General features: G+C 37.6%; 1 protein-coding gene across 1 annotated transcript; it reads left to right on the top strand.

The window, feature by feature from the left end:
- The first annotated feature begins 3,256 nt into the window (after positions 1-3,256).
- LOC111849646 (neuropilin and tolloid-like protein 2) lies at positions 3,257-16,957 on the top strand. Its single transcript, XM_023822704.2, has 9 exons — positions 3,257-3,676; positions 8,098-8,154; positions 8,415-8,555; positions 11,742-11,990; positions 12,418-12,465; positions 12,920-13,047; positions 14,431-14,659; positions 15,571-15,684; positions 15,881-16,957. The coding sequence occupies exons 1-9, from the start codon at positions 3,667-3,669 to the stop codon at positions 16,462-16,464; spliced, it is 1,560 nt and encodes a 519-aa protein (XP_023678472.2). The 5' UTR covers positions 3,257-3,666; the 3' UTR covers positions 16,465-16,957.
- Positions 16,958-21,033: the final 4,076 nt, after the last annotated feature.

Raw genomic sequence — 21,033 nt, 5'->3', positions numbered from 1 at the left:
ACTCTGTTATGTAGTTTTTGTCATGGTCTACTACCTGAAATTGTATTATGCAGGGAATTTATTTGAGATTTCCCTATATTAAAATAACACATTAGCTCAATATCTGTAGTCTTTGAGCTCCTAATTATATTCTGGAGAAAAAAAAAGTCTCTGTCATACCTTGATTAGAATTTCATTTGAATGATTGTTCTCCTAGAAGGAAAGTTCAGTTAATTATTTAGCATTAATGAATTAATTGATATGTCTCAACTATTCTTTAATACATACTTTAAGACTTCCCTATGACACACATTGATTGTAGTTGGATTAATAATTTACATATATTGCCGCTTGCTACACTTTCTGATTTTATTTTACCATCGGTTCAACAAATCAGTAATATCGTCGTCTCGGCACACCCATCTACTTGCTCTCTTGATCCTCTCCCCACATTTCTTGTTAAATCATGTCTCTCCATACTCTCTCCGGTTCTCACTACCATAGTTCATTCTTCGTTGTCCACCGGAATTGTTCCATTATCACTTAAAACTGCTTCAGTTACACCTCTAATTAAGAAACCTGGTTTAGATCCCAAAGATTTTAATAATTATCGACCTATTTCTAATTTACCATTTACTGCCAAAATTCTTGAACGTATTGTTACTGCACAACTTCAGGATCATCTTCAAAATAACAATCTGTTTGAGCCTTTCCAATCTGGTTTTCGCTCTAAACACAGTACTGAAACAGCTTTAGTTAAAATCACCAATGATCTCCTTCGTGCAGCTGATTCTGGTCTTTTTTCCATTCTCATTCTCCTTGACCTCAGTGCCGCCTTTGATACCATCTCGCACCCAGTCTTACTCGAGCGTTTGGCCGGCATTGGGGTCACTGGTACTGCCCTAAAATGGTTTACTTCATACCTCAGCGACAGGAAACAATTTGTACAAATGAAGAATATCAAGTCATCCTCATCTCCATTATATCATGGAGTTCCTCAAGGCTCAGTGTTAGGTCCTCTTTTGTTTATTATTTATATCCTTCCCCTTGGTAATATTTTTCGGCATTTTGGAATTTGCTTTCACTGTTACGCTGATGACATTCAAATGTACATTTCCACAAAACCTAGTATTCCATCATGCCCAACTGCACTTATTGATTGTTTACAGGCCATTACATCTTGGATGACAAATAACAAACTCAAATTAAATGGCAATAAAAGTGAAGTTCTTCTTATTGGTTCCAATTCTACACTTTCCAAATCCCCACCTATCAGTATAAGCATTGAAGATTGTCTGGTCCCCATTTCCTCTCAGGTCAAAAGTTTAGGTGTAATACTGGACTCTACTCTTTCTTTTTCCTCACATATTAACAATACAGTTCGCATAGCTTTTTTTCATTTACGCAATATTTCTAGACTCCGCCCATCACTCACTCAGCATTCAACCCAAGTTCTTGTGCATGCCCTTGTTACCTCACGTCTCGATTATTGTAATGCCCTTCTTTTCGGTTTACCCCAAAAGCTTCTCCAACGACTTCAAAATGTCCATAACTGTGCTGCAAGAATTATTACTCGCACAAAATCAACTGAACATATTACACCGATTCTCATTTCCCTTCACTGGCTCCCAATAACCCAAAGAATTCAATACAAACTTCTTCTTCTCACTTTCAAGTCACTTCGTAATCTTGCTCCCACATATCTGTCTGATTTGCTTCACCCATATACTCCTTTTCGTGTTCTCCGTTCTTCTTCTTCTGGTCTTTTGTCTATTCCTTCGGTTAAAATGGTTAAAATGGGAGCCAGGGCCTTTAGTTACACTGCCCCTAAACTCTGGAACACACTACCCATTCATATTCGTCAGTTGGATTCTGTTAACATTTTTAAATCACAACTTAAAACTTACCTCTTCAAATCTGCTTATTCATTGTAATTTTATTTATTATTATTTATTTTTTTTTTCCTAATTTTTATGTATTGGTGATTTTATTCCATGTGTTTCTGCTGTAAGGTGTCCTTGGGTGTCCTGAAAGGCGCCATCAAATAAAATGTATTATTATTATTATTATTATACTTTAAAGCCAGCTAGCATACTCGTTTCAACTATGTCCCTGCTTTTGTATAGTACAGGTGTAGAACTAAAATTTTGGCATCTGCACTTGGATAATCTCTCTGTCTAGTCATCACAATTAAACCTACATTAAGCATCGCATATGATCCTTATTGATAAATGCAGTAAATGACAGAAAATGACTGCTTTCAGCAGAAAGAAACAGCACAAATTAAGCAAAGATTAAAAGCCTTGATAATACCTGCAGCTATGCATTGTGCACAGCTTTGAGGCGTAGGGCAAAAATAACTTTGCATATTTCAGGGTATGTGAATGCATACACATACACAATATCAGACAGGGAAGTCATTACTCACTGTGCCGTTTGCTCATATACAGTAGCTAAGTTGTTTATTATTCAGTTACCTGATTGGTTAACATGTTACATGAAGGGAAAACTGATAAAATGGCATATGATAGCTACATTAAATTTGGTTACGCATGAGTAAGGCCTATGTTATGTTCCACTATCTCAGGTAAAATAATTAAAACAGTGTAAGTTTAAATCCATTTATTTGATAGGACAGAGGAAAATACTGCACAATCTAGGAGTGGGGGTGAGGGGGTGGCGGAGGGTGCGGGCAGCGATAGTGAAGAACCCTCGTATGGGCAGATAGTCCGTAGCCACTCCCCAAGGGCGGATCAGGCTAGTCAGCGTCTTTGGGTTATTATTGTTGGGGGAAGGGGGGGGAAAGGCACAGCTGGTCATCCCCCGGTACCCCCTGGCTTTGACTGGCTAGTATTGTTTTTTCTGTTAGCTGAAATTATCTGTAAATTTGGTCTTGACATTGGCTCAGAGTAATTTACCGATTGTACCTGATTACTGTAGTTATTACATAAAATAATATTCACAGTCTTGAAATAATACTTTTGCCTCGATTTCTCTTAATTTGTCTTAGATGTCCTAATTATATTTCGGAGGAGAAAAATGTCTTTGTCACACTTTGAATAGAATTTCATTTGATTAGTTTTTTCTCCTGGAAGGAAAGTTCAGTTAAATTATTTAACAGTGTAGTATAAACCTAACCCAGAGAGTGAAACATTTCCCCTACATATACTTATTATTGTTATTATTATTATTATTATTATTATTATTATTATGGGACACATGGCTTTGTGCTTCCTGCTCTCTCGCCCCGCCTCCAATCAGAAACACTATAGTCCGCTATTACTGAGGATGGCATTTACAGCGAGAGCTGCTCATTCGCCCGAAGGACAGTGCGAGCGCGGCGGCACGTGAGAGCTGGCGGGGACCGCAGCTGTAAGCAAGCACCTTACCGCCTTGTTAACTCACTCAAACGGATACTTTTACAATATTGAGTATCTTGTATCTTTAAAGAAGATTCTACAGTTTAGTCTGGATTTATTGACAGGAATTAAGGCAGAACACGATTTTTTTCGGGTGGGGCTGAAGCGCTGTGTTTCTGCCGGTAAAAAAAAACATGAGTCTACATTAGCGATGGAATTAAGAATTAATGCAAAAGAAATATTAAAGGGCGAATATTATCTCTGAGTTCGGAAAATGGATATGGAAAGCTACTCTCAAATCTGAAGGTGACAACATTTGGAAGAGGAAATGCACACAGGTGAGTTTTTGAGTAACGGGAGCGTATCGATCACTGATATAAATAAACTTTTTGCATGTATTCAGAGCATCTGCAGTTACATCTACTACTAGTAATAAAGTTGCCTTTGACACAGATAATTGCAGTGTTGCATTTCATTCGCTACTTAATTTTTTCAGCTGAGCCACTTATTTCTCTCTTTATGCGCCTAGTTGTATGGTTTCCAAACAACATTAAGAGAAGATCGCCACCTGCTGTAGAAATGGGGTAGTCCTTCCATCCATTCATCCATCATCCATACACCCATCCAACCTCCAACTGCTCATTCTGGTGACAGTCACTGCGGGTGGGGGCAGGGGCATATAAATATACATATATATATATATATATATATATATATATATATGTATGTATATATATATATATACATATATGTATACATATATACACACACATATATATATATATACATATACACACACACACAGCATTTCTCAAATGACAATTAACATTTGCAAAACAACAAATGTAATTCCCACACCAGAATGTCACATCTGCCAGGCAAAAAATATTTTTTTCACACAAATTTCCAAATGTTTTAGTACATATATGCAAATGGATTTGTACAATTGTCATCATTTGGCACAATTTTCAGTTGCTTTTGTCTTGTTGGTCAGAATAGATTATGTAGTTTCCCATTGAAATAATTGTACCCAATAGTATATATGTAAGTGATCATGTTAGCTACCACATACAGTTAACCAAGCTTTCAAAATTATTTAAAAATATATCCTATAAATTGGTACAGCATTGTTGTGTTTCGTTACATGATTTTGTTGTTCTTGTATTGCCATTTTGCTGTTTTGTGTCATGCAGTGCTGTGTGACTTTTTGTTTGCTATTCTACTATGTTTAGAGATCTGAAGAAGTTACATGTGCCTGTGAGTGCTTTCTCTTGCCAGTGAACTTTACATACTATAATGTAGAACCTTGCAGTGTTGTAACTGGTGTATTTGACATGAATAAGTATCAGTTTACTTCAGAAAAATTATCAATGACAATGAGAAAGTGAAGCTCAAAGGTATGCTTATATTGACATTTTGACAATATATCTAAACACTTTCACTCTCATGGTGAAAACGATTCAGATTGTAGTTTTCATTTTGGTGGTAGTGACTGTTTCATTGGTGGAATTATTTGATTTTTTTGACTTGCACCCATAGCCTCAAGAATAGGCTTTGGACCCCCTGCAACCCTGAACAAGTGGTTAATAAAAATGGATGGATGTCCTTTTATTATTCATAATAATATTTTATCTGTGTTAAATTTACTTTGAAAATAATAATAAAGCGTCTTCTCATCAAGTTTCAAATGTGATGACACATCCACACCTAATGATCTCCGTGTTTTTGATGATTGGCAAGCAACAGATGAGCAGCAACTCTGCTAGAAATGTGTGAAGTTTCAAAATTCTCATCCACTTAAAATGAATCTGTGGGAAGCACAGTATGCTAAAGAAGTTTATGTTTTAATTGGCACACACAGAAACTTAAGAATAAACATTCAGATGATTAACAAAAGAAGGCTACTCAATACTCCACATAAATATTACCTGGAACTGTGAGGCAAGTTATTTTGATCTGGAATAATTTGTGCTCTGGACGGGGTTGCAGGAACCAAAAAAACAATAGTAAAACTATTTTTAAATTGGAGCGTGTAAAAAGTTAGATATGTACTAGTAATATTATATAATATTAAATAATACTATAATATTATAATAGTATATAATAGTGTAGTGGCAATGAGGTGGCTCTGCATTATGGATCCTAGTAGCATTTCCCGGCACACTAGCGAGCCTTGTATATATCTCCTGTGTATGTCTGGATGTAAATAGCTGTTCAGTGAACCTGACTGTCGTGTGTGCCTTTAAATGTGTTTATACTCGGTCCTTGCCTGGTCCTTGCGTATCTCTTTGTAATGTCTAGTTACACACCATGTGTGTGACCTAATGTGTGCCATGTGACCTACATTTCACCATAATATGTGTTGGAGTGTGTTTGTTAATTGTATGCATTCCTTTAATTGAAAATGTCTCACCTTGTCTACTCCCTGCTGCTGCGATGCCTGGGTCTGTCTAGCGCTACAATACATTACACTAATGTTCTGTAAATAGGTTGTTGATTTATTTTTCTGTTCTGCCCCAGACCTGTAGTCAGAAGGGGACATTCACTAGTCTGAACCTTTAAAGTAATAATTTTTTCTTTTGAAGTGATACCCTAAATGATGATCACCATTGCAGTAGTAACATTTTCGTTAAGGAACTACTGTGGCGGGAAGCCTAAATAGATTTTTTTATGCTTCTCATCAAATAATTTATATGGTAATTTTCTCATATTGACCTTTTCTCACACCCAGCCAGGGCCGTGTTTGCTCTTCTGCAGTAACGTGTGTAATTATGCCTGATGAGGGAAATGCTGATGACCCGGTCAAAATGGGCTTTGCTTATTTGGACTTCAGTTCTTTCCAGGTTATGCTTGTTGTCCATTGTCTTAGGCAGGTTTGTCCTCACCAGGTATTTTTGTTTCTCAGACATCATTTCTGCACTCATTCTATTACATGTACACTTTTTGCATTAATTCCCACAAGTCGGATAAGCAGAACAGAAGTGTATTTTTCATTATGTTATGAATCATTTTGAATATTTTTCATTAGGTTGTGAATCATCTTTACAATGGGGGTTTATAATATGTCAGCTAAACTCTGTATTATTTGCAGTTTTAATCACAGTAAAAGCTCTTGTGTCCGACATTCAAGTAATCGGCACAATTATAAAATAATAGTATAAATAATAAAAATTAATAGTAACGATAAGAACTAATGATAATAACTAATAACACTAATTAAAAATTTATGCTAAACTAACTAAAATAAACAAAGCATTGCATAATGCAAATATCAGTTCCTGTGCTTGCCTACGTGATCTTGTGCTATCTGACATTGAAGCGTGTTAAAATAACAGTACAGTAATCATTGGTGTGTGAGTATAAAAATTTTTAATTTACATTTCAGTTTTTTTTTACGAGTAATATTCAACTATCTGGAAAATTTAGGCAGCTGGGAGGGAGAACAAAATGCGGTTCCCAAGGACCAGGATGAGAAATATAGAATTGGGGGGGGGGGGGGGGGTTTAGTAAAGCTGGCAAAATAATTATGTGACACATAGAACATGTGAAACATGGACATATACCCTCTATACCTTGGGCTATTCTTAGTCTTATTCTGGTTAAAATGTGTCCTTGAAACAGTCGCACCCAAGACATTTTGATTTTAATTGGGTGTTTTTCTGTATTTTGCTCCTAACATGATTGTTTGTCCAGAGAGTGTGCTTTGTGTCCGCAATATGTGCCACTGAATTTGCACAGCATAATCTTCTGATACATATGCAGGTCATGATATAATGTGGTTTTGTTCAGCATGTGGGATATTTTTATCTGCTGACAAAGCAGTGTCTTATCTGCCAAGACGGTGCTGCAGCTGGGAATCCTGCTCCGACATACTGTGGCTTTTCGCTGATAGTATGTGCACAGTGTGGCTCTGCCAGTGATTGCTTCGTATTTCGATATCTCAGGCCTACAAGCCTTATCCTGTTTGTTCCTCTGCTGGCATCATGAGCCATTCCACATTTGAATGCATGAGAGTGCAGAGCCCACAGTTTCCATGCAGGGTGATTTATGTTAATGGCACTCCCAAATACTTTTTGGGGAATACCTAGTGCAAACCATATTTTTGTACTGTGGTTGTATTGTACTGATTTGGTACCTTGCGATTTAAATTGTGAATTAAGCAATAAACTGCCTGTCTGTCTGTCCATCCGTCTGTCTATGCATTGTACAGGTCTGGTTCTGCTTACATTTGCATTCATTGGAAGTTCAGCCTAACTGCACTTATGTCTAGTTAACGTCTTGACAGTTGTATGCTTCTAATGTGCTGTTTACCTCGTTTAACTGTCACTTTTGACAATAACATCTGCTAAATAAATAAATGTAAGTGTATATATCATCACCTAGGTCATAGTAGCCAGATGAGTAATCAGAATCAAAATGAAAGTCCTCTGGAGACAATGTGATGGTTGTACATCTCAACCAGTGGTGTTGGAGGGGCATGGATACCCTGCCAGATTCAGGGGGTCCAGTACTTGACGGGGGCCCTTGAATACGTAAAATTTGGCAGGGGGCCCAAGGTGACATTTTATCAGGGGGCCCAGAATTTCAAAGTATGCCCCTGCTCTCAACCTTGTGAAATATGCTATAAATTAAAGATCTATGTTGAAGTTCATAGTAATATGGTAGATGTTCCTTGATGTTTGATGTATTCAGTTCACTTGTTTGTCCCAATAAAAATCAAACATTATTATTAAATATGTTTTATTACTTTTATTTCCAGCTTGGGTTCTTCTGATTCTGATTGAAGAAGGATTTGTACTGGCACAGAAAACGAAAGGTTTCTGCCCCATTGTTATTATGTCAACAATAAAGATTTGTTTACTTAGTTGTAGTGGTTAATCATTTATTGATATAATGTGAAACAATATTATTTCTCTTTAATAACACTTTACACACAAATAGGTGATGCATGCTAAAGTGCTATATTGTGAAATTTCTGCTAAATAATAATCAACCAGACAGGCAGTGAAGTATCTGCTACAATAATGTGCTAAGTTGAAGGATCTCTTGTGCTAATAATTTCACTAATTTCTTCAGGACTGCATAATGTGGGCCAGATGAACAAAAGTGCAGGACAATGTGGTACCTGGATCCAGAATTCAAATGGAGGACTCTTCACCTCTCCTAATTATCCTGACACATACCCCCCAAACAAGGAATGTGTTTTCATTCTGGAAGGTACAGTATATGTTGCACATTTATGTTCATAGAACCTTGTTTATGTGTAAGCTATATTCTGCTTGCTTGATGCAAAACTGAAAGACATACTTTTTGCAACTTATTATGGAAAATGTGCATATCCCCCAAGCAATAAAACACTTACCTTTACCAAAAACTATTCTTTTTGCCAAATTGCAAATCAATCCATCCGGCCATCCACTTTCTATAGCCACTTATCCTGTGCAGGGTCACAGAAATATTCATAGTCTTTATGCTGTAATTAACAGAAGACAACCAGGGAGCACAGCAATGGGTATTGCTATGGAGATGCTGAAATATGATTTTCAGATACTCTGAATTCCATAGACTTAAATATACTTCTGCTTTGTTTGACTATGATGCTGATGGAAGGTGTTTGATTTTGATCTTCCCAGCATTATGGAATTTTCTGTAAGAAAAAGGGATAGCATTGACTATACATATTTAACTCATTTTGATTAATAAAAATAAACAAACAGAATACCTGAATTAATGAAAGAAGTATCCCAGGCAATATAGCAAACCAAATGTGAGACCATTGGTAAGGATGGCATACCAAGACATGATTAATTTTAATGTGAGAGATTGAAAAAAACAGGAATTGTGTGAGTCAGAGACACAAAACAAAATGCAACACACTAGTTTATACATCTTGCAAGAATGAGAAACAGGTGGAACTAATAAACGCACAAAAACCCAGATACCTATCTTTCCTTTATAAGATAGTCAGGGCGATGGGAAGAGAGGTGAATTCAAAGGGGCCTGGTTGCGCCATCCTCAGTGCTCAGGAGTCTTTGGGGTTGTGGCTTCTGATCACAATGTATACTTCAGGATCTCGAAAGGTGAGTCTGATAGGTGTCAAGTCTGACAGCTGCCAGTCTGCATCTTGCGGTCAGATTGAGTCCTTGAGTGTTTATCAATACCAGAAACGTAAGGAACATACTTGTGTTCTTGGCAAGGGCACTCTTGCTAACTTGCCTCCCAAGAATGTGATTCGCGACCATGCGACCTGAATGTGACGCTCAGATCGGAATTCATGTGGCTTTTTGCTTATACGCATGCGCTGACATCAACCTGCACCGGCAGCACAGGAAGGTAAAAATGGAGAGCTGCGATAACAGTCAGTGGAAGGATGGAGAAGTTGGGGATTTAATTGATATTTGGGGAAATTAATCAGTTCAAGCTAAACTGGAAGGAACCTATCATAATAATATTAATAGTAGTATTTGAAATAATTGCCAAAGAAATGGCACAGCGCAGACATGAACGTGGCTACAATGCCAAAGAAAAATAAAGAGCCTGAAGTCAAAGTTTAAAGAGGCAAATGACTCGAATCAGCGCAGCGGTCATGGCCGCACAACGTGTCAATTTTACGACCAGCTTTTTACCCGTGTAAAAATGTATCAATGTGTGCATGCGTGACGTTTCGGAGGACCGATGCGTTCACATTACAGTCAGATACAGGTCACTTGTACTTATGAATGTGAACCGTCAAGATAGACAAATCCGATCTGAGCAAAAAATCGGAATTGAACAATGTGGCTGGCAGTGTGAACGTAGCCTTTGATAGTCGCGGCTGGGCAAGAAAGACATTTTTTCCATCACTCGAACTTCTGTTCTTGAGTATTGGAACTGAACTTGGAGAATGGGAGATTTTATCAAACGGGTACATGAGAACACAAAAACGGTGAAGTATGCATATTGATAAACAATCCTTTTCTCCCCCCTTCCCTGCTTCAGGGAAAGCCAGGTCAATTGTCTTCCGCATGCAGTAATAATTGACTGCCATCTGGATGTTGTTGGGCTATTGTCGCTGCCCAACCCCCGGCAGGCAGTGCTTACTCTAAGCCCTGCACTGCCAACACCACCATGAATCTTCCAGGGCTCTGCTGTCACAAAGGGTTATAGAATTAATATAAACCACAAGAAAAGCTCATAGGAGAGGAGTTTGAGGACAAAACCACAAAGAGACCAATTTTATAATTTTCTACCTTTTTATACACTTTTGACAATAGCTAACGTGATTCTGTTAACCAATAATGAGACCACAACCCCTTCTAATGGTAACATAGGACACGGTTCCCCTCAACAGTGCAGCAAAAATCTTTGCTGTTTCAGCTGAATCCCTGATGTGAGTTCAGACATAAACTCACTTAACACCTGAAACATCAACACGTTTTTTGTTGTAGTGAGGATGAGCCATGCTTTTGATCTGGTCAAACAGTGGGGACATTAGATTGCATGTGATCCAAATCGGTTTGTAATTCTATAGTTAAATTTTTATTAAACACAATGTAAATGAAGTTGAAATTAACTGTAGGAAATTAGTTTTTAAAATGGAGTTCTGTTTCAATATACTGCTGTAACAAAGTAAGAAATGAGCTGTTTGAATTAATGCACTGTTTTTAAAATGTAAAAAGTTAGTAATTATGCTTCAAACATGTTTTGTATGACATGTGACTTAAAAAGTACACACTTACTTGCTGTTGAAAAAATAGTAAACCTTTATTCAAATCTGATTTGTTACACAAAAATAACCCAATGAGTCCATTTAGCTTTATTCAACATTTCTTATATCAATGACATCAAAACAAGATATTTGATTAATTGAAGGACGTAGCAAGGGCGTAGATTTGAGTGTGGGAGGTAGGGACATATCCCTACCAATATTGTAGGAATACCTTGTGCGTTTAGGTGGCCAGGAGGTTGGAGGCTGATTTGGTCCCTACAAATGCTGATAACAAACCTACAGCCTTGCGTGAGATTTGGAGGTGCTTGCATACATGCACTGTGAACAACATATACATATGTTTTCAAAGCACTTAATTAAAGCACTGAAACTCCCCTCAGACACACTCATACTTGAAATGTTACATTAATATTGTTTTTTTTTTTCACTTTTTCTGGTCTCTTCCATTGTAATTGTAACTTGTCATTATATGTTAAATAATTTAATAAACAAACAAATAAATAAATAACTTTAAACATGATTTAAATAGTGAAATCCTTTTCACCTGTTGAAGGATGTTGAATGATTTTGAATTTTTTTTTGAGGTGTAAGAAGGAAAAAGCAACACGTTGACATTTTTAGCTGACCAGTAAGACGTCCTGCACTTGTTTGATTGCTTTGGTGTTAGAATGACCAAAACACTGACCTACCCACAGCCCTACCCCGCCAGAGAATTGAGCTGACCTTTGATGAGACCTATTACATTGAGCCTTCTTTCGAGTGCCGCTTCGACTACATTGAGGTACGGGATGGTCCCTTCGGTTTCTCTCCTCTCATCAACCGCTTCTGTGGACCCAGCAGTCCTGGCATGGTCAGATCCACAGGGCGCTTCATGTGGATCAAGTTCAGTAGTGATGAGGAACTGGAAGGGCTCGGTTTTCGAGTCAAATATGCCTTCATAGCAGGTAAATAAGTAAATTGATTCATAATTCGTAAATGATAAAAATTTCACTTTATGTACAAATATAGGAAGATAGTAAAACAACATGGGTAGTATATATACCTGTCTGTATGTATGTATGCAAAGACTACCCAAATTTCCCCTTGGGAATAAAAAGAATATTTCTATTCTATTCTAATTCTTTTGTCTTGCAGGTAATGTGATGCGATTAAAAAGGTATAATTATGAAACAAGATGTACTGGTCCCATCTGTGCTTCAAGCGAAATGCTTTTAAACTTTTGGAAAATGACTTATCTAATTAAACAATCTTCTGTATGCAACAATACAGATCAGCTTGAGGGGTCTTCACAACCATAGATATAGTGTGCTTGTTTACACATCTTTATCTAAGTGCAAAATATTGTCATAATGTTTCTTTATATCATCTTAGACCCTGACTTTCGTCTACACGTTGGGGATATCTTTAGCCCAATTCCTGGTAAGTTCCTTCGTGCTTCATGTGTTTATACCAGTATTCTATACATATTTTTCTTTTAATAAAGGTAATGCATTTATCTAAATCAACTTACATTGTTATTATTATTCAGAGGTGGATAGACCAAGACATTGTTTCAACCAACCAGTTGAGTATTCTGTGACTGTTTCTCTTTGTACTCAGCTGGTAGGTTGAAACACAATCTTGGTCTGGATTTTCACTTTCTGGACCTGAGCTATCCACCATTGTTATTATTTATCAAGAATGTACTGGTGCAAGGTCAACCTGCTATGCAATGATCTGCTAATTGAAAAGCTAAAATAATGATGATTCCTCATATTTCCTTGAAGTTCCCTAGACAATATTCAGACAATAAAGAGTAGGTGTTTTCCTCATCCTTCACTTCTGTTCTCCCTCAATGTTCTTCTTCTTTTCTTCTTTTGTTTTCTGTACTCAGATTGTCAGTTTGAACTTATGGGCTCTGATGGAGTTATCCACTCCAGTCAGGTGGAAGAGGAAGCAAAGATTAAATCTGGCAGTGCAGTAGACTGCATCTGGACTGTGCGTGCCCCTCCTAAATCCAAGGTGAGCTTGAAGGTCATCCTAAAATAAGCAGTACCTCATCTGTATGCCTTGTAATAAACACTGCACTCCTGAAACTTTTTACTTATAACAGAATAGATTGTTGCAGTGACAGTTTCTACCTGGAGATTTTTCTAGAAGCTGACAGCAGCCACTGGCCAGGCATTGTTCCCTGAGTCAGCGTGATTATCGTCACTGTTTATTTAGGCAGTACAGCTAACTTTCTATGACACTGCCCTCAATATTCGTCTAATTTTCATTCAGTGTTCGCCGAATCTGAATTTTGTACATATAAAAATATTAAAGATTCATTCATGATTTATTTGATATAACAGAAAGTACAATTAAAATGTATAATGAAACATGACTGTATTGCTTTTTTTTGGGCAAATTTTTAAAAATTTTATTATAACACTGATTTAGCTTCACTTGACAGAGAAATCAGGCTTAACTTAACATGGAGCTTTGTGTTAAACCCTGAAATAAACCATTTAGCTGAGAGCCTTGGAGTTAAACTGTGGATAAGCTACTGAAAGAATAATTCCCCCCTTTGTTTTAGGGGTCAGTGTTTCAGTTAGGCTCGGTATGAGAGTAATGCCTTTGGAGTTAGCATTGCAATTACAGTTACTGTTACAGTTCCTTTAAGGATTAAGGTTTTATATAATAAAGAACTGTAATCTGTTTTTGTTTGTATTGTTTTCTTAATTTGGTTAAAATTGTATGAATGGATTAGATATGTTACGTTTACTTGTGGAACGTTTGTGCATTTCAGAATCTACGTTTTTTCCATTATTGTAGAAGGTTCAGGGCGATTAACCAGTAAATCAGCGAGGGCCACTAGCATCTGATTACTTGCATTTACTTACATGCTGTCATAAAGGAGATGATGAACTAAATACTGACCTTATTAGATACTTGAAGGAGAAATGTGAAATAGTTGTGACTCTCCAAGTTAGGATATAGTGCCAAGCGCTTGGTCACTTTCATCTGTTAATCACGGCTTTCTTATAAAAGATGGTTGCAGGCTTTTCTTCCTGAAATAAACAATGTTAGTCATTAATGTACAAGATGGCAGAGAGTTGAAGCACAACAGCTTGGCACTCTTCTCTACAAAGAAGCATGTTTGTTTTTTTATGTGTTTTATGTCTACCTTTCTGAGATGTCAGGGCAAACATTTTTCAGTCATCAAGGCATCACTGAATAAAAGTTGTGTATTGTATGAAATACTCAATGTCTCACGCAATATTTTGTTTGCAATTTTGAGGACTGTTGCCAAAATTTCAATGACAATAAAGTATCTTATCATAATACATTTCTTTCATTTTGCTTTGCAATTTTTTAAAATAAAAATGGATTACCTGAATATTTCCACCCCCTATTCTGCAGATCTATCTTCGTTTTATGGAGTACCAGATGGAACACTCAAATGAGTGCAAGAAAAATTTTGTGGCAGTGTATGATGGTAGCAGTGCCATTGAAAACCTGAAGGCCAAGTTCTGCAGCACTATCGCCAATGATATCATGCTGGACAACGGTGTGGCTGTGGTCCGCATGTGGGCGGATGAGAACAGTCGACTCAGTCGATTCCGGATGCTTTTCACTTCATTTGTTGAACGTAAGAATTTACATCTACTGATTCTAACACTTCATTGAAATGCGGTGTACAATGTTTATGCAATTTCATCACATCTAAAAATGAAACCTGAGAAATAGTTAGTCTGATAAGCCATAAAACACAGGCAAAAAGCTCCCAAGAATGGTTAAAGAGAAAATGTTGGAACAATTCCATAGTGGACTGTACTGAGTCCAGATCTAATTCCCACTTGTAAAGAGGTCTGGAAACTGCAGTTAGGTGAAGTCATCCTTCAAATCTGGGAGAGCTCGGAGAACTTTCTTCTGTCCAAAAGGTGTCCCACCAAATTTTAAATCCAAGTGTCAGTATTAATTCTATGTGTCAATAATTTAGTCATTTTTTTTCCTAATATGAAATCTATGTTCTGTAATAAGAAGGTTCTGTAATATGAATTGTAGCAATTGTAGTAATTCTAGAACTGTCAAGTTGAACTAATTTGTGAGATATTTCACAGAAGTACATGTTCAGAATAGATGTATATGTGTATTCTGGCAGACAAAAATGACCATGAGGGCATGTACCACAATGCCTGCACCAGTAATTACAGTGTGTTGTGTTTTAGGCAGTGGGTAAGCAGGACTAGAGTAATAAACTGAGATTTAAAGACCAGCTTGGCATCCCATACATAAACTGGCATACTGTTCCTTAATCTAGTGGTTTTGTATTTTCACATGTATGTCATGTGGTTCTATTCTATTACAGTTAGTTTCGTCATTATGTGAAATTTCATGGCAATATGTGCTTCCTTACGTTATGTGGATTGTGTTAGTTACATATGCTGTGTTACAGTTACTGACCTCTAGAGTGGCTTAACATTCATTTTATCACTTTTATCCCCTTTATGGTTTAACCTTTTGACAGCAGCACATCTGATCTCTATTTATTTCTTCCAGCTCCTTGTTCAGATGATACTTTTTTTTGCCACAGCAATATGTGCATCAATAACTCTCTTGTTTGCAATGGAGTTCAGAACTGTGTGTATCCCTGGGATGAAAACCAGTGCAGAGGTAAGGGACTCGATAGCTGCATCATCTTCTCTTTCTGTTGTATTTAACAAGAAAAGCTATTACTGCTGTTGTTGAATCGAACTTTTGCAGATTTTTAATTAAATGCTAATCTTAAACTTATCAGTTTTTAATAATTGAAATGAAGTGTAAAGTTACATTTATTTCATTTAACATATATGCACTTTATTCTCATCAGAAAAGTCCGGCAGCCTTTTAAATCAGATCATCCGGGCACGTGGGACTGTCATTGGAGTGTCGGCTGGCATTGTCTTGGTGCTGCTTGTTATTTCCATCGTGGTGCAAATGAAGCAACCACGCAAGAAAATATTATCCCGCAAGCCTCCATTGAATAAGGCAGGCTTCCAGGAGGTTTTTAACCCACCTCATTACAATCTTTTCTCTTTGCGGGACAAGGAGATGTCCTCAGACCTGGCAGACCTATCAGATGACCTGGAGAGCTACCATAAGCTGCGGCATAACTCTGTAGCCTCGCGATGCATCCATGAGCACCACTGCGGCTCACTGGCCTCCAGCCTTAAGCCAAGCCAGGCCGACCTTAGCTCCATGGAGCTGTTATACCATAATGACTTCTCCCAATCACAAACCCTGCGGACACTCAATAGCACCTATAAGAAGAGCTGTTGTGTCTACAAACAGGCTCATGACTGTGCAGAGAATGTCATTGAGGATCGTGTGTTGGAGGAGATCCCTTGTGAGATCTACATGCATGGCAACAAAAGAGCTGCTAGTAGTAAACATTGTATTTCCATGGACTTTTAGAAGAAACAAGTCCAGATGCTCACCTTTCTTACTGGTCAAATGACAGAGAATCTCATACAATAAACTGTAGAGTCTGTCTCATTCATTTAAATGCAGTACAATGATGTTAGGGTCATTAATAATTAAACTGGCCTCTTTGTGTATAAAAGATTTTTGTCTTGCGTTGTTAGAATCAGTTCCATCTGTTTGCCTGATTTTAATAATATGTTTTTGTGATGCTATTATAGTGAACAAGACTGCTTCACATATTGCTCCTTGCAATAAGTGGTCTCAAAATTACAAAAAACACTTACAGTATGGTAGGACAGTTGTCTATTGTTATCACATACATTTATCTCTCTTGTTTTATTTCAGTTATTAAATTATGTTTGACTATAAAAGGTGTTTTAATCTGTTTGTCATTATGTCATGTATGATCTGTAAATGGAAGTACGTTTTACAACTTAAAGTTATTCAAAGAAAGTTCCTCACATAAACTTTCTTGAAAAACACAGTAGCTCACCTGCTTCTCTTTATTCCTAACTTCAGTGCTCTGTCTTCCATCAAGCTCCAAGAGTGGTTTAAAGCATTGTTTAACACCCTGGTCCTCGGGGACCCCCAGACCACGTTTTTGTCCCCCCCTAGCTCCCTGTGTCTAATGCAGGGGTGGCCAATCTTATCCGCAAAGGGCCGGTGTGTATGCAGGTTTTCGCTGCAGCTCCCTAATTAGATTACTAATTAGAGGACTGATTGGCTGAAGAGTCCTCACACCTGGGTTTGAACAGCTGACCTTAATGTTACTGTATCTCAAAAAACTGCATACACACCGGCCCTTTGGGGATAAGATTGGCCACCACTGGTCTCTTGATCTCCCCCTTATGTTTTTAGACACTATTATTTTACATGCCACTTTTAAGTTGGTCCACCATTTCAGTACTATCATAATGCAAGGAACTTAATTTTTAATAAAACAAAAAAATAGATAATATATTCCAAAAAGTTAGGTTTCAGTGCACAGCAATTGTCTTTATTGCTTTCAGATTTTTTTATTTTACCTTGAAGTGTTGTTCACAAAACCATGCTGTCTGCAGCCATCAGCAGGAATGACGTCTGGCATTTCATTAAAAGTAGCTGTGTCAGTTCTGTTTCATGCATATTGTTTATTCAAAACCTAAATCATTTTCAAATGATGCACCACTATTAGACATTATACAATTATTTTTTTTCTGGTGCAAACAATCTCCCAGTAGGGATGAAATGGACCACAAAAATAACACATCTCATAAAATTAGACATTGTCAGAATCACTACAGTGCAAAATAATAATACAATGTATTATAATAATTGCAACAAAGATGGAGAAAAATATGCACATCTTGCAGGAACACTATGCATAGTGGGTGCAGTCATCAGGTAAAGCAGAGTGACAGTACTAGAAAAATGAATTATACCAAAAATGTCTCTGGTAAAAAACTCCCCTAATAATAGAGTTACTTCTCCTGATGCCAACAATAATCCCTCATCAATTGTACAAATTACACCCGAATCGGAGCAGACATCTGGGAAATGGGAATCGGGCACCTCCAGATTATCAAAGACCTGTCTTTTTAAAAACAACACAGTGAAAGGTTCCAAACCAATTACAATAAAGGGACAGGCTCACCATACAGCACATTCACATTTCATATATATATGATGACAAAACTGAAGCATTTAACACAGAAACTCAATTCCAGAGCTCCACTCCCGTAGGTCCCTACACTCCAAAAGCTGATACGGATGCTCTGGAGTTGATCACTGATATAAGGGAAGATGATGAAGTGGCAAGGAAAAGGAGTAGACCCCCAACCAAAGTCCAATCTGAGCCATCTCCTCTACAATTGCAACTGCAGGGACAGAATCCAGAATGCCACAACACTCTAGCATAAACTATTCAATGCCCCTCTGTAACACTGGAGGAAGACTTTGGACCAAGGAACCAAATTATATGACCACCACACAAACATCTGAATACAGACAGGAAACATACTTAAGGTCCACAAACCAATTCTATTAACTGGGGATTCAAATCTGTTCAAATCCCTGTAGAGGTCCCCATCCAGATCCGCAGAAACAGAAGGTAGTACTTTCCGTTGGAATCAACAAGAGGGAACAGTACTCTTGCAAAACATCAACTAGAAAATACTCTAGGGCCTCCAGCAAATAACTTGCATAACTTTCTTACATGCCTTTATGTGCATGCCCATTTCTCAGATTTACTACTAAGAATATCAACAAAACTTACAAATTCTGAACAATTATACTGTTCCATGGGACCCTGTTACTCAAAACTAAGATGATCTTTAAGGAAGACCTTGGAAACTTTGTGCACTAGACCAGGGAGACAGCAGCACAGATTTGTTTATTTTAGTGTCAACAGTTTACTAAAGTTGGAGATGTGTAATGGGAAGACAGTACTTCAAATCAGGAACAGAACTTCAATGCCTATATAACATCTTAGATAATAATAAATCACAGCGTTAATGATTCATTTTTACACATTTGGGGTGGAATGTTTGAAAATATCAGGCCTTGAAACCCAAAACAAACGGAATAAAAACCAGAGAAATGCCAAGGAACAGGAGTCAATAAACAAAGTAGATACGTGGGTAACAAGGGGGTTTTATGAAAACATAAAACTTTAAGGACTGGGGCCTGGTCGTTCTTTTTCCTGACCTTTTATTTTCTTTCTTTTTTTTGGCTAACCTGAACTTACCCTTACCCCTACCATTTCCCCCTCACCTAAACCTACCCCCAGCACCTGTCCTAACCCTAACTGTAACTGCCAAACCCCTTGCCTAATAGTAAAGTTACCCGTTACCAAACCCCAAAACCTATCCTTAGCCTATCCTCTTACCTAAACCTAACCTCAACCCTACGCCTAACGCTAGCCATACTTTCCAAACACTACTCCTAACCCTACACTTAACGCCGACCTTGACCTCTTACCTAAGTACATAGTAATGTTACATCCTCTCTTTTTTTGGTCAGATTAAGCACATCCTCATCAACATTAATATTCACTGAGCATTTACATTAAGTTCATTTCAAATAATAACTACAAAATGCAGCAATTAAATCTGTTTGAGTGAACACTTGCACATACTCAAAACACAGGTCATGAATTCTTTCATACTGCTCTTCAAACTGTACTCCTCGTGCTTATTTAATGCATTTCCTGTTCTGCTGACTGACAAAGTGGGTAATATAACTAGAAATTGTCAGATCCTCAAAAAATAACATTGTCCACCATAAGACAATCATAGCCAAATTATACTATTTGAAGCATCATATCTACCATGGCACCTTTTAGTTGTTGTAAGAATACCCAACACCTTTGGTTCTCAGTTCTTCTGTATTCTCACCCATCTCCTGCCAAAGCTTCTTGGAAAATCTATTAATTAAACCAATGCAGCTGTGAACTCAATTGAAGTTTAGTGGCCTGATTTCCAAAGAATTCAATGAGACAAAAAGGTCAGATTTCTGTTTATCATATTTCTCTCAAGACAGCAAAACTCTGTTCAAAAATCACTGAAAAAAGAACATCTATACACAGCACTAGAGCTTCAAACATGCAGATTACCATAATATTGAGGAAGATGTTCTTCTTCTTCTTGTGGAGAGTCAGGTGCATTACTGCCACCTACTGGGCTGGAGTTTGGCTCAGCAGATGGACAGGAAAAAAAACATCCTATGTCTTACGCCCATCTCCTTTAAGTATTCAAGAAGTACTCCACCCAGCACCTTCCTCCAAGAAATTCCCCAAAGCATCTCAAAGCTCATCCTCCTTCAGTAGTGCCTCCAGAACTTTCTGTTCCTTACTCTACTCATTCTACTCAAATAATACACATTGAACTGTAGTTGGCTATAGTGTGTGCACAGCCCTGTTGAATGTTTGCTTATCTTGTGGAGTGTGTAGTTAAGCCCTGTGCTTCCCAATCTCAGTCATGTTATGACATTTTCTTCTCTCTGGTTCCTGCCCTGTACTTTACTCCTGCCAACCTATTTTTGCATGAGATGCTGACCAAGAAGTGCAGTGCCACTCTCTACTCTTTATCAGTGCAATATGTATAGTTAGTGCAGACAGTGCAATTTGTATATGTCAGTGCAATTTGTATATTTTTAAATACTTTTATTACTCATGCCTCACATTTAGTCGCCTGCACTTTCGCAATTTTGTTGCCAAGGGACAATGACAATGAAGATTATCTTATCTTATCTTATCTTATCTTATCTTATCTTATCTAGTAAGCCAGGGAACTGCAGCAAGAATATCTGAATTGCCCCCTGGTGGTCATGTCAGGCCATTACACATTTATCTATATGCATCCTCTGAATGAATGAATGTTACATTTATATGGGGCTTTTCTAGACATCCAAAGTGCTTTACAGAGGCAATGGGGCACCACCTCAACCACCACAAATATGTAGCACCCACGTAAATGATGCAGCAGCCACTCTGTGCCAGTATGCTCACCACACGATGGCTAAGGTGGTGAAGGGGCAGGAGAGAATTTCCAGTTAGATATAGCGGATGATTTTGAGACCAGA

The sequence above is a fragment of the Paramormyrops kingsleyae genome, chromosome 13, assembly GCF_048594095.1.
Source record: "Paramormyrops kingsleyae isolate MSU_618 chromosome 13, PKINGS_0.4, whole genome shotgun sequence".
Lineage (NCBI taxonomy): Eukaryota > Metazoa > Chordata > Actinopteri > Osteoglossiformes > Mormyridae > Paramormyrops > Paramormyrops kingsleyae.
The sequence above is the reverse complement of the archived record's forward strand: the minus strand, read 5'-3'. Positions and strand labels throughout refer to the sequence as shown.

Coding starts and splice junctions, on each gene's coding strand:
- LOC111849646 (XM_023822704.2), top strand. Junction 12,466..12,919: donor TATCTTTAGCCCAATTCCTG/GTAAGTTCCTTC, acceptor TTCTGTACTCAG/ATTGTCAGTTTGAACTTATG. Junction 15,685..15,880: donor GGATGAAAACCAGTGCAGAG/GTAAGGGACTCG, acceptor TATTCTCATCAG/AAAAGTCCGGCAGCCTTTTA.